The sequence below is a fragment of the Pseudopipra pipra genome, chromosome 4, assembly GCF_036250125.1.
Source record: "Pseudopipra pipra isolate bDixPip1 chromosome 4, bDixPip1.hap1, whole genome shotgun sequence".
Classification (NCBI taxonomy): domain Eukaryota; kingdom Metazoa; phylum Chordata; class Aves; order Passeriformes; family Pipridae; genus Pseudopipra; species Pseudopipra pipra.
The window spans coordinates 31,647,305-31,660,946 of NC_087552.1; the positions used below are offsets into that span (position 1 = coordinate 31,647,305).

The 13,642-nt window shown below is 38.2% G+C and overlaps 1 protein-coding gene across 7 annotated transcripts in view; it reads left to right on the top strand.

The window, feature by feature from the left end:
* Positions 1–13,642, top strand: part of MND1 (meiotic nuclear divisions 1) — a 55,810-nt gene that overhangs the window by 4,554 nt on the left and 37,614 nt on the right. For all 7 annotated transcript variants that reach the window (XM_064652275.1, XM_064652270.1, XM_064652276.1 and 4 more), the window contains exon 4: positions 333–481. In XM_064652275.1, the coding sequence (XP_064508345.1) occupies positions 333–481 (149 nt within the window). The remainder of the gene's footprint in view (positions 1–332; positions 482–13,642) is intronic.

The window sequence follows — 13,642 nt, forward strand, 5'->3', positions numbered from 1 at the left end:
CAACTTCTGAAGTACCTCTCATGGGTTTGTTATGGTATTGTACTCTGCTATGCGTGTATGTTGTATGATACTCATGAGTGGTGTTTTGCAAATAACTGTTAGCAGATGTGCAGAATAGCAGTCTTTAGGAACAAACTGCTGATTTCAAAGAGATTGATGCTTTCAAAGGAAGCTTCTGGCATGGTGGGTGTTCTCTTGAAATCTTCTAGCTAGCTGACTAATATTAGAGTAAAATATTCATACAGGTGATTATAGATGGTGGGTTGTGTATTCATAATTCTCCATAGTTTAGGTGCTATGCAGTTCTGATTTGATATTTTTGCTTTTGTTAGCCTCGATGTCAGTGAAGGAGATTTTGCAAAGCCTAGTTGACGATGGCATGGTGGACACTGATAGAATTGGAACTTCCAATTATTTCTGGGCTTTTCCAAGTAAAGCTCTTCATGCCAGGAAGCGTAAATTGGAGGAGTTGGAGTCTCAGGTAAATTTATTTTATGAAAAATACTTCTTTATCGGAATGGGTTTGCTTTTCTTATACCCCCTGATCATTCTTGTTTATATCTGTTGTGTACAAATGCACATGCCCACACACAGAGATTTTTACTATAGGAATTATCTGTCACACACGGTAGGATGTTCTCATTATCTTACTGTCACATCAGAAAAATGCTGGAAGTTCTTGTTGGAGCTTGAGAACACTTTTTATCTACTTGGTGCTGGAAGTATGTTATTCATGATGCAAAGTGTCATTTAAGGACTCAAAATATTTAGGTAATGTATGGTTTTGTGTCTCTTACATAATGTAGGCCATCCTGTGGTAATAATGTAAAAGTCATGAGTGCTGAAATGCATAACCTGAGTAAATGTGGCAGTGGTTTCTCATTATGGCTATTGTGCTTTCCTCTCTGCTTTATCTATGGCTTAATTTGTGAGCACTTCTGTAATCCCATACTGTACTTTTAGTAGGAGAGAAGAGCAAATTGGTCATGAATCACGGAATCAAAGAATGGCTGAGGTTGGAAGGGACCTCTGGAGACCAATTAGTCCAATTCCCTGCTTAGAGCAGGTTCACCTGGAGCAGGTTGCACATGATCACATCCAGGTTATAAGAGAAGGAGACTCCACAGCGTCTCTGGGCAGCCTGTTCCAGTGCTCTGGAAGTCACCGTCGAAGGAAAGCAGTTTTTCCTCTTAGTGACATGGAACTTCCTATTTGTGCCTGTTGACTCTTGTCTTCTCACTGGGCACCACTGAAAAGAGTCTGGCTCCATCCTGTAGACACCCGCCCTCACAGTCATCTCTTCTCCAGATGCACAGGCCCAGCTCCCTTAGCCTTTCCTTGTAAGAATAGTGCTCCAGTCCCCTCATCATCTCCATAGCCTTCTGTTGATCCTATCCAGTAATTGCTTGTCTTTCCTGAATTGGCCAGAGCACTCCTGATGCAGCCTCACCAGGGTGGAGTAGAGGGGAAGGATAGGCTCTTCTGCAGAAGAGCAAGGCAGTCTTTTGTTGCAGCATTGCTGTTCTGTTGGTCTGGTTCTTAACTACTTCTTAGGAACTGTCTTTCTTGCTTCTTCTAATGGGAGTGGGAAAGCATCTGTTTTTCAGTTTATTTGCAACGGGAGTATACGATAACAAGATCAACAAAATAGATTTATGAGACCATGTGTGATTGCACCACAACACTGCCAAGTTTTCCCATGCTTATTTAGCATTATAGTCTTTCATCAAAAAATCATTTGAATTAATGCAAAATTATTGGTAGCATCTGAACATTTTTACAGACTTTATTTTCTTCAGGCAGAGCTCTGGTATCATCATCGCCTTCTTATGTACAGTGTTGTCAACTTCAGCTACTTCATTATATTTATACAATTATATCAAGATAATTTAAAAAAAAAAAAGTTTTTTTCCCCAGCTTGAATTGAAAAAGGAGTTTAACTGGATATAGTTGCACTGTTTTCAAGGATGGATTTAATCTGGCACTACTGAGCTTAAATTAATTTTTATGAACTGGTAGTAACAATGCACTGATTCTTACTCCAGTGAAGTTTCATCTGTCTGAAACAAGAGATTAGTTTAACTCTGCACTGACTTGGAACTGAATTTCCTAGCAAACTTACTCAACTTACTAGTATATTCATGAAAGTTTTAGATCAGGCTGTTTACTCTGCCAGAACATAAATGCCACCTGAGCAATTGAACAAATACATGCCAGAATTCTGTCTCTGTTCACCAAACGGTCTGGTGCCGCTGTCTTGTTCAGTGCAAATGATTTGCTCTTGTGAATTTTCTGTTGTTGCTCATACTCCATATTATACTCAAGTAGCTGAATGAAGGAGTTGGTTGGTTCTCTTTGCCCTTGGGCCTAGTCCCATCATGAATTTCAAAGATAATTGGTCAAGCAGGTCTCTAGCATACCCTGATGAATGTCTTGCAGAATCCAGCTAATGTGTTCCACCATAAATATCCTGGTGTTATCTACAAAAATATGCTGTACTGCTTTAAATGTACTTTTACATTATTAAACACAAAACCGTCTATTATTGTGGAATTATAATAAGCATGTAGTTACTGTATTGTAACATCATTTTATGATTATTTCTGTGTAGGAAGTAAACCATGCTGATATGAACAGTTTTGCAACATAAAACTATTAAAAAGAAATAGTTTTTTGCTAGACCCTCATTTGCAAACCAAGTCCTGCTCCTTGCATGTGGGTTTATTGGTATAAGAGCTCTCTTTAGCCTATGTTATGAGTCTTGTAAAGTACTTCTATTCATTACCTCACTTTTCTGATGAGACTTGAAATGTTTCAGCATTTCAGGGAAAAGCATTTTTACTAGCTGAACATAACTTCCCTGTTGACACAGTGGAAAGGTGGCATTTTCAATGAATAGCTCTCTGAACATTTTTACAAGATGATAACAGATTCTGTCTGTGAGTTCAAATTAGCTGTTTTGGTGTTTGTAGTCTTCTTGATGTGAACACATACAGATTTTCTTAAGGGTTTCTAAACCCAGTCACCGAGTATCACAAAACTTCCTGTCAGAACATGTAAAGCAGAAGAAAAAAGTCAGCTATTTTACCATTTCTGTTGCGTGTTGCCTTTGATCATTCCTGTATACAGCTTTTGGCATGCTGAGAAATATGCTTTGTTTCTGTGTCTTGTACAGATTGATTGGTAACTTGTGAGTTGGTCTCCTTCTTTAGCAGTTAAAAGCCAGAATCAAGCTGCCTTACTTAAAGCATGTTTAAAAATCCAGCAGTTTAGTTCATATTGCAGTTAAGGCTTTTTACCAGGAGACAATATCTTTGTTTGCTGAGGGTAAATAGTGAAGGGAGTGATCCCTAATGCTGAACTAAGACATTTGAAAATAATTTGGAGGAACATAACAATCTTCTCCGTGATGCAAATCCTTCTATTAATTCATATCACTGAGGCTTAGGTTTGACAGGTTGGGCCTGCTACAGGACTTTTTGCCTGCATACGTTGGTACTTCAGTATGTTCTAGACAAGTTGCTCATAGCATTCTGTATCTTACAGAACTTGTGATTGTGGGGAGGCTGGTTTGGGAACTGTTCTTGAAAGAGTTCTTTTGTTTCAGATTTTTTAGTGATTAATAAGCCACACCCCAATTTACTCAGTAGCAAAGAAGTCTGACTCAGTATTCATGATGAAGAGCAAGCCAGTTTTGCCCAGATGTTTGAAGTTGCACTTCACAGGCCTTCTGGTATACCCTAGATTTTTTTTCTATAAGGATATATGACATCATTAGTGTGATCCCTTTGTGCAGCGCTATGACAATTAAAAATAATGCTAAAGTTTCTTGACAGCTCACCTCCCTGACCCCATCTTTCAGCTTGCTTTTGTGGGGGCAGGTGTTTGGAGAGGGGCACTAATCCCTGAACTTATGTATGTGGCAAACTTGTGCTGATCTAATTAGGTTTAGGATCTTGGTGCTGCCCTCTAACCCAGAGTTACTGTTTGGACTTCTTCCTGTTTTTCTGAAAAGCAAGGACAGCAGATGCTTCTGCTGCTGTTTTCTCCAGTAGCTCACAGAGTAAGAGAATTGCTAAGTAGGTGCCTGTGGAGTTTGTATTGATTTATTTTGCAGTGACATGGCTGCTTTTAAAGGTTTATGCCTTCTGCCAGATGCTTGTTCTTCATCTCTTGGTTATACTTATGCAGCTGTGAAGGGGACCACTGAAAAAGTGAAAGAAGTTGGAAGTTGCATTGTAGTTAGATGGGTTTATACAGACATTTGGTTTGTTTGCATGTGGAAGTTGCATTTAGTTAGATGGGTACAGCTATGAGATGGTGAAACCATAGCAAGGGTGTGGACTGAGAAATACTGTTTTAACAATGTTTATAAGTGAAGAAATTTTTAGTGGAACCTCACCTGTCCAGAGAACTGTGGAAGCTTTACTGGCAGGGTGCTTAGGTTGTGAGTTTTTTCCTTTAATAAGAAAAGGATATGGTTTTATTCTTTATCAGTATTTTCCTGTTGTATTCTGAAGCTTTGAATAACCTGTGATCAGTTATAGTTAGATAAAATGAGATTTTATTCTCGGCATAACAGTATTGGATGCTTGGGGTTTTTATTAAACTAACAAAGAATTTGACTTACACCATGTAACAGAAAGATCATCATTTATTGGTGATTCCACTGCTTTTTGGTGATTGTGTAGCCTGCATAAAATGAGGAGACTGGATAATGACAGCCATGTTCAATCTTGGGCAAGAGTTGCTAATGTGTTTCATACAATTAGCTCCCTTGCGTATTTGGGGTTTTGTATTGTTCTGCTGTATGTGTTGTTGCAGAAGAGACATGAATGTGAAGGATATGTTGCCTGCTAAAGAGGAGAAGAGGTATGCAGCCAAAAACTTGACGACAGTGTTATCAGGTAGGAAATGGCCTATCAATGAGTGAGGAAAAGAGAAACCTTTCTGATGTAGCCTTAGTATAAACAGATTCAGCTTAGATTTTCTTTCATTTTTTCATCTGTGTCTTGGGTAAAACACTTGCAACTGTTTTAGGTGATTTAATGCTGGTTTGCATTTTGCTTTGTAGTGGCTTCAATTAAGCATTAATTGAAGTAACTAGTAACAGTGAGCCTTTGTCTCACAAGGGCTGATGAGTCTGCAAACCATGATCCTCAGAAGCCATGAGGAGTGTCCCATCTCTCCAGCACATTGTCTGCCATAGCCAGTGTGACAGAGGGCATCTCAACTGGAGTTGCACAGGGCAGGTTTAGTACTGACACGGCAGGGCCTAAGGGAGGCAGAAGCAATTTCAATGGTCCTTGGTGACATTGAAGAGTGTCTGGCATTCAGTATGACAGGCATATATGTTGGAACCATAGCATAATGTAGTACTTCTAGCAGATAGGGACCAGAAATACCAAGTACTTCAAAGATATTGTGGTTGTTAGTGTAACTATTGAGAGTACTGGGAGTACTGTAGTCCAATAGCTTGGGGAAATAACCAGTTTGCTTCCTTTCCTCGGTCTGGTGTTGTAACAGTTCATTTCACTGTTCATTTCACTGTTCAGTTCAAACCCGTTCATTTCACTGTGTTATTGTTGTTTGTCTCACCTTATTTCTCCTGGTGTTGCTTTCCCGGGGGTTAATCTTTTGTATTCTTAGGCTTTGCAAGGGAAAGTTTAACAGCAAACAGTATTAGAGCTGCTGTTCCAGCTGAGAGCAGGATGGTGTCATGTTGCACTGCCAAAAAGATTGAACAGAATCTTTTCGAGCAGGATACAGGATGGACTTTTTGTGCTGTTTCCTGTGCTTGCATCAAAATACTCATGAGCAACAGAGATTTGAGAGTTTCTGGCAATTTTTTTTCTCCCACCAAGCATTGCATTGGGCCAGTGTTAATTAAGATAAAAAGGATTAGTTGATGTTTCATTCCTTAAATCCCTGCCCTAGGGTTGGTAAGAGGAGGGATTTTCACTTCCCATGACTCGTATATACAGCCAAGGGAAGTATTTAGAAGTCAATACATCCTAACTCTCATTTGGCAGCTAGTTTAAAACAAAACAAAACAAAAAACCCCACCGAAAAACCAACATGTTGAAATAAAGTGACTTCATATGTATCAAATTGATTGTACTTATGAGCATTGAAATATGAAAAGCAAAAGGATTTATTTTAGTAAAAAAATAACCTGAGGCAATGCTATATTAGGAAATGCTTATGTTAGGAATGCACATTGTTTGAAAATAGTTAATGGAAAAAAATAACCATATTGTGAGTAATGTGGCTTGAATCATCCTGAAGATATTTGACAACATAACTAAAAGGAGAGAACCATGTTTGTTTAGAATGCACACAGAAAATTTTGAGTTTTAACTATCAGAAAGTTCTTTCAAGATGCAGCTTGGGTTTATTTCTATCCTTTTAGGTGTATTTTTCTTCCTTAAATACTGTGACTGGGTTACTGCATGGGAAGTTGTTAAACAGAGTCTGATTGAGACCACTGACTGAAGTTCAGGAAACTTCTGCAGCCCAAACTGTTTCAGTCTGAGCAGCCTCTTCCTTAATCCAGTTGATTCACTAGGTTGTTGGGGTATTTCCACACAGTTTGATTGCTTCTGGACTGCAGGTAGGTACAAATGCTCAGTGGTGGCTGGATAAAAGCAACCCTGAACGGAGGTACAAATCCGTGGAGATGTCATGTTCAGTGAAGAGTAACAAGCCTGATGGTGTTTGGGAGTCGGGTGACATTGCTGAAGCTGCTGGACAAGATGTGCCCTGGCTGCCGCTTTGAATCAGCAGGGAGTGCCTGCAGGCCCTACTGTTGTGAAGCAAGCTTTTGGCATTGCTTTGTACCTCAGCAGATGGTACACCATCGGCCCTTACCAAAGCTCCTTGCATACCTCAGGTCTCTATTGCAATTTTCAGCATCTGATGGTTCTGAATTGAGGATCTCATTGGGGGTTTTTTGCCTCATAGAAGTGATGAGCTATTCTTACAGGTGCATGTGCAACACCTTTAGAATCCATGACCTAATGCTTTTGATAGAACAGATTATTTTTTTGGATGTAAGATTTTCACATTATGATCAGTTGAAAAGCTGTAGTAATGCAGTATTCAGTGTGTTTTTAAACAACTGTTTTCATTTTTCGAAAATAAAGGACTTGCAGGCATAAAGCGTCTTAAGGTTTATCATGATTTTAAGCTTTACTGAAATACCTTTTAGAAAAGCTTAGCACTATCTTTTTGTATATATTTTATTAATGATAAGGGAGTAGGTGGCGTAGTTAAAGAATTGTCCTCTAAAACCGGAGAAGTGCATCAGAACTTTTGCAACTAATGCCTGTGACTTGTGTTAGGAATTATTTATTTAGGCGTTTTTCTCATTCATTGATTTAGACATATGTATGCTTACAATTTAATTTTGCTAGGTTGAAGAAAATATAATAGATTGTCCCTTTCCAGGAAAAATAAAAGTCTAATTGCTAAAGATGTCTCTCTTTTAATGCCCATTATAAGGCCTTGAGCAACCTGGTCTAGTGGGAGGCATCCCTACCCATGGCAGATGATCTTTAAGGTCCCTTCCAACCCTTAACATTCTGTGATTCTATAATACATAGGCAGGATCCCAGTGTGTTGACTAAGCTGTTAGAGCAGTCTTCCCATATCCATGGTGGGCCTCCCTTTTTCCCTCTTATTTGAGGACATGTCATTTAGCTTTCTCCTTATTTATTTAGTTATTCTTCCTTGGGTCAGCCTGGCCATTTTGATAGTCTGCAGCCCCAATGTGCTGAGTGATTCCATTTAATTCTGCCTCACTTGTTTTTTTCTCTTGCATGGTAATGACTCTCCCAACAGAGCCAATTAGTGACCCCTCCCTGCTGCAGGCTTTCACTCACCTGTACACTTTATTTGAACTAAAGGACTAGACTCATAAAGAAAAGACCCACTGCAAAGCTGGTATGGTATGACTAGTTAACATCATACCATCCAGAGGGAGCTGGAGCAGTGAAGAGCTCCCTTTAAAACAAGAGGCTGAGAATTTGCATCATTTAAACATTGCAAATACGTTGATTTTATCTGTGCTGGTTTGTTTGTTGATCCTGTAAAGCTTATTCCCTGGATTAGTCTCCTGGAAAATGCTAATAACATTTTATTTGAACAGTCCAGGGTTTTTGTTACCTCTTTGCATCTTGCACGTGAAAAATGGTGATGCCTTGAAATGATTCTGAATTTAGTAAGTCCTAAAATGTCCAGCAGAGAATACTCTTCTAATGCTGTAACTTATTAGAGCCTTCTGGAATTATGTTTTATGGCATGCTACAAAGCCCTGGAGACTATGCTTAGTTACTGCTGTCATGGCAGACTTCTAAAAATACAGTGCTCTGGAGGCTTCTGTTAGAATTAAGCAACTTCATAATTTGGTGTTCATTAGTTGAATTTCATGCTTTTCCTTTTACTAGCTGTTCATATGTAACTAGATTGATGGCAACTGTGAAGTGTAGATTTCCCTTTCCTTCCTTCTGGATGAGCATAAGGTAAAATTGGCATGATTTAAGAGCAGGTTTTTTTAAAAAACGCTGCCTCTGTAGGAACTCTAAAGATTATAAAATAGGTTTGAAGAAGATTCCTATTATATTAAAAAGGATATATCATTATCATCCCCCACTAGTGTATATTATATATTCCTCCTGATATAATGGAGGAAAGAACAAGAGGTTTTTCAAACAGTGTTTTCTGTGAAACTGTCAGGTTTTTGGGTGATATCATCTCACAGTTTACCTTTTCAAAGAGGTTTGCATACTGGCTGCTGACTTAGTCCCTGACATTGCAATGAAATTGTTAATCTGAAATGAAAAGAAACTGGGAGTAAACATGGGGCTTGCACCCCCAGAAGCCTGGTCAGAGCTGGCACAGATGCAGCCCTGCATGTCTCCCTGTGCCCCACAGTGGGCATTGCAGGTGTGAGTGACAGTTCAGCATATCAACAGAAACCCAGTATCCCAAGGAAGTTTAAAGGGTTAGGTGTTCTGTGCTCTCTGGAAGTTTGCCTCTGCTGTAAGGCCAGGAGCTTCCAGCCTAGGGATAGGGCAGAGGCAATACTACTTTCAAAGCTGGATTTGATGGACACAGTTAGTCGTAATCCTATTTAATTTGAACTTTGACTTTCACCTTAAAATCTTGTAATTCAATTAATAAAGCATATTTTATTTTAGAAAATTAGCACACATGCAGAAATAAACTACCAGCATGCAATTATAGAAGTCTACATTCATAGCATTTTCTTCTTTTGAAAGGAATTAAAAAAAAAATTAGAAAAAAACCAGAGTATAAAACCAAAATGCGTGAAGTTATTTTGAACAGGGAGACTTTAGGGGAAAGGTCTTCCTTATAACAGCCAAACAGCTCGTTATTTTTGAACACATGGTAATTCCATCAAAGACTGTTCTATGTATCAGGAATTGTTGATGACTTGGTTATCTGTCTGAGCATTACTTAAAAATGGTGAAATTGGCAGAAGGAGTGAATTTGTAAGACTGCTGTCAAAACTCTGAAATTTGATAGATGTATTTTACTGACGCTTTTTATTTTACTGATAATATCTCAGTGTAGAATTTGGGCATTTTTAAGAGTCTGTGGAATAAAGTTTGATTTGTTTTTTGTAGTATTTAAGCAGGACTTGAGCTTAGGGAATATCAGATGAATAATGTGTTTTATCTTGGGACTGTCTGTATTTAGTCCCTGAAGGCATTGTCAGTGTATAGCCCAGCTGCTTAGGATAGCAATCTTTAAAAGCCCTTTAGGGAAAAATTAAAACTTTTCTTCTTTCTCTCCCTTTCTTTTTAAGGGAAAATATTTTTCAATGTTCTTTTTGCCTGTTAACTATCACCTTGGACATTCTGGGTTTAGTAAATACACTAATATGCAGTAACAAGCATATCCTTCATGTCCAGGTATTCAAATTTTCTATAGCTCTGTCAGTCATGTGAATGTCTTTCGAAGCTCTTTCAGCTTTCCTTATTAGACTACTTGCATTTGTGAAACAGTGTTGGAGAATAAGGTGTTTCAGCTGTTTTTCTGTTGTTTTGGGGTGGCTTTTTTGGGGTTGATTGGGGCATACATGGTATCTGTTTCTGAGTAGACAGCCATCTGTCCCTCAGGTCGTGCCAATTATGCCAACTCTGAAAGCAGCCACAGAAATTCAGTTCTTTTATTCAGCCTGCACAACTGTTTCTTTCACCTTTTGTCTATTAAGGAGGTTGGCCTGGGGTGTTTTTTTTTCTGTTGTATAACTAGTACTTATCAAATGATGTTGCAAATGAATGAAGCAAAAACAAAAGCTCATGACAAGACTTCTCTTAGTAAACTTTAGCTTAATTATTATGGCAAATCTAAAAAGATGGAAAACAATTGAATTAAAAACTACCTTTAATGTAAAGGGGTTTACTATATAGGAATAATCTTTAAAATAATTGAAACTAGCAATATAAAGCTTGTACCCGGATGGATGAAGGTTCCAGCAGAGGGGGAATTCCTCACTTTTTTTTTTCTAGATAACCCACGTTCTATTTTATTTAACAAAAAGAAAAATGACTCATCTCGTATTCAGCATGACCTGAGAATAGAGCCATGCCTAATTTACCATGTGATACTTCAGTCTCACTCTTATGTGTTAGCGTGCTAAGTAAATCAGGGTTATAGGACTAAATTTATTCTTGGAATACAAAATTGATTGTGTTTGTGGGAGAGGCAAGTAAGTCAGTATTACCCACATGAATACTCAAGCAAAACACAGAAATACTGCTTATGAGTGCAAAGTTCTAACTTTGGAATTATTATTTTTTGAGAATCTTTGTAGTGCTTCGTTGTAAGGACAATTATACGGAGAGACTGATACTTATTCAGTTAGTTCCCTGAAAACCCCTTCATTTATTTAGTATGTGTGTCTGATACTTTTTTTAATCACTGACATAAGCTACAGTCCTAAACCAAAAAAAATACCCACTCGTTACCTCTTCAGTACTTCATTAAAAAGACAGAACTTGCACACTGGCGGGATTAGCAGTATGATATTTTGGAACAGGTATTATTCACTTTAAAAAACCAGTGCACCAGCCTTTCATTTTGAATAGCAAATATAATGTGTTATGGGTCTCCTTTTTCTCCAGAAAGTTATGTTTATTTCCTACTTTCTCCCAAGTTATTGAATTGACTCTTTCAAAGATTTCATTTAAAATGAGGTAATCTTTACATGGTAAAATTTGTAGTATACGTAAAGAGAAGAGTGTTCTGGGATTGAACATTTTTCCAGTATACCTATAATGCAGTATTTAAGAAAAAAAGTTCTTATGAATACAGAAATATGGTGGGCCCTAACTCTTCTCTTTTTCTACAGTCTGTTTTTCATCCATTTTATGGTGTTCTCTTACTGAAAAAAATCTTGTTTATTTTTCAGTTTCTGAGTTCAAATTCCTATTCCAAATTGCTTTGATCTCTACTCTTGTTCTCACCTGTATTTCCGGAACTATTTCAGTTTCCTAGTTGCTCCTTCTAAGTCCCAGCAAACACAAATCACTACTTCATATTGCTGAAATAACTTCGAGTGACTTGGGGTAAGACCTTGCATGCAGCTTTTCTCTTCCTTTCACAAACATTAAAAGAAAAAAAATAGATCTTTTAATTGCATTTACATAACAAGTGTATGTTTGCTATCTGTGCCTCACTAAGGGTACATCACATCCCTGATTAAAGTCCCAGTGGACCTGGTAGCTACTCCTCCTGTAGTTCAGTTCACTGGATGGGGTATATGGAGAAATGACATTTCACGGGTGGTGTGCTGCATCCTGAGAGCAGAGCAGAAGCTGCAGTATTGCAGGCCATGGTGGAGCTCTCTACTCTGCTGTGACCACAACTAGCTGACTGAAAAGTTTGCTTATGTCTATTTGGAGGCCCTTGGAAGTACGTATTTGTGACCGTGTATGTAAAAGAAGTAGCTGTATGCTTACTTAGAAAGCAGTACTTTAGAAAGCAGTTCTGCACTTCAATCTGTTACCCTTTGGAACTTTTCTTCCTCTTGAAAGTTTTATTGTTTTAGTCAACAGTAATTGCTGAGTGGTTTCTTTTTGCAATGTTCTGTGCCTTTCTTCTAACACAACCGGTCTGTTTTCAATATTTCCAGGTTGTTCTTTGGCTGTTGATCTTTGCATTTTTGCTCTCTATATATTATTAGGCTGCTTTTTGGCTTCAATTTTTTGTTATCTGTCTTTAGAATCTAGAGGAATGCTTTGAAGTACTTTCTCTCCATGCTGTCTGTCAATTCCATTTAAGTTTTTTAGTAGTGGGTTAGTTTTAATGTAGGAAAAAAATACCTACTGCAAATATCACCCTAAAACTCTTGAACTGCTTTTGTATAAGCCAAAAGAAAACTAGCCTTGCCTTTAGCCTGAAACAAAGCACAGTGAGCTTCAAACCTAAAGTAAATAACTTTGCAAGTCACAAACAATTAAAAAATGGATGTTTTTATTCTTTTGTAGTGCCACAGTGAGTGATGCTCACTATAGCGGTAGTTTTTAATACCATTTCTGGTTGAGTGTTTTGGCTGAAAGAAAACCAAATGTATGATATTTCTCTCTAAGACCATAATGACAGTGGGCTAACAGCTGTGAGTGCTCTTGGTGGTTAACATATGAGACCTTGGTTTGATTCTTGTCCACTGAACATACTCAGGGTATGTGTTTGCGTGGCTTACACGAGGTTTGTAGATATTTTAATGTGCTGGTGAGACAAGCTACATGTTTGGTGGGATATTGGTGGTTAGAGTGGTTAAGAACTAGGAACCAGAAGGCATAGAACCAACAAAAACTTGGGCTGGAGAAAAAAAAATCGCTTTTTATTCTAGAATAAAAGTCTATCAGGCAAGTTTTGAGAAGGAATAGAACTGAAACTGCTGCTGTTATGTGTTGGGGTTAATGTTCCTTTTCCAGATGTACAGCACTGACTTGCTGAAGTGGAACCCTGGTATTAATGTGTTCATACTATATTATAAATTATGTGTGTACGTCTAATCTGTATCCTTTGATACAAAGCAGACCCCAAGGCCTGTGATGGAACTGATGGTTATCATCAGCACATAGCACTTTGCACACACAAACTGCTGCACAAATGTATGGCTAAACATTGTGAAGCCTTTGCAGAGTAGGAAAAATCGTCCCTTTGGGGGACTTTGGATTGCATTAATGTCTAAGCTAGGCCAGTGGTCACTTAATTGACCACACTGGTCTGTAAAATTAAAGAAACTGTTCCCCAAATCTCCTGTTTTATAGATGTTAGTTACTTTCTTCATTAAACCGTCTTCCTGCAGGCTCCCAGTGTGTTTTGAAAACACTGAAAATGCTCTTGTGAAGAATCTTTTTAACTTCTTAATTTTTAATTATTTAGTCTCCCCTCATTCTTTGAACAGTTTTCCCCTAAATGATATTTTTGCCACTTTCTTGCATCTTGCTTAATCATATGCTGATTCAGAGCAGTCAGATAGACTGAAGACATGAAGCTTTCCGTACTTCTTTTCCATACCTGGTCACCTACACTTGTGGCACAAAGTTGTTCATGTGTCAGACCAGTCATCTCTTTCAAGAGACATAGAGGAGAGACAATATCG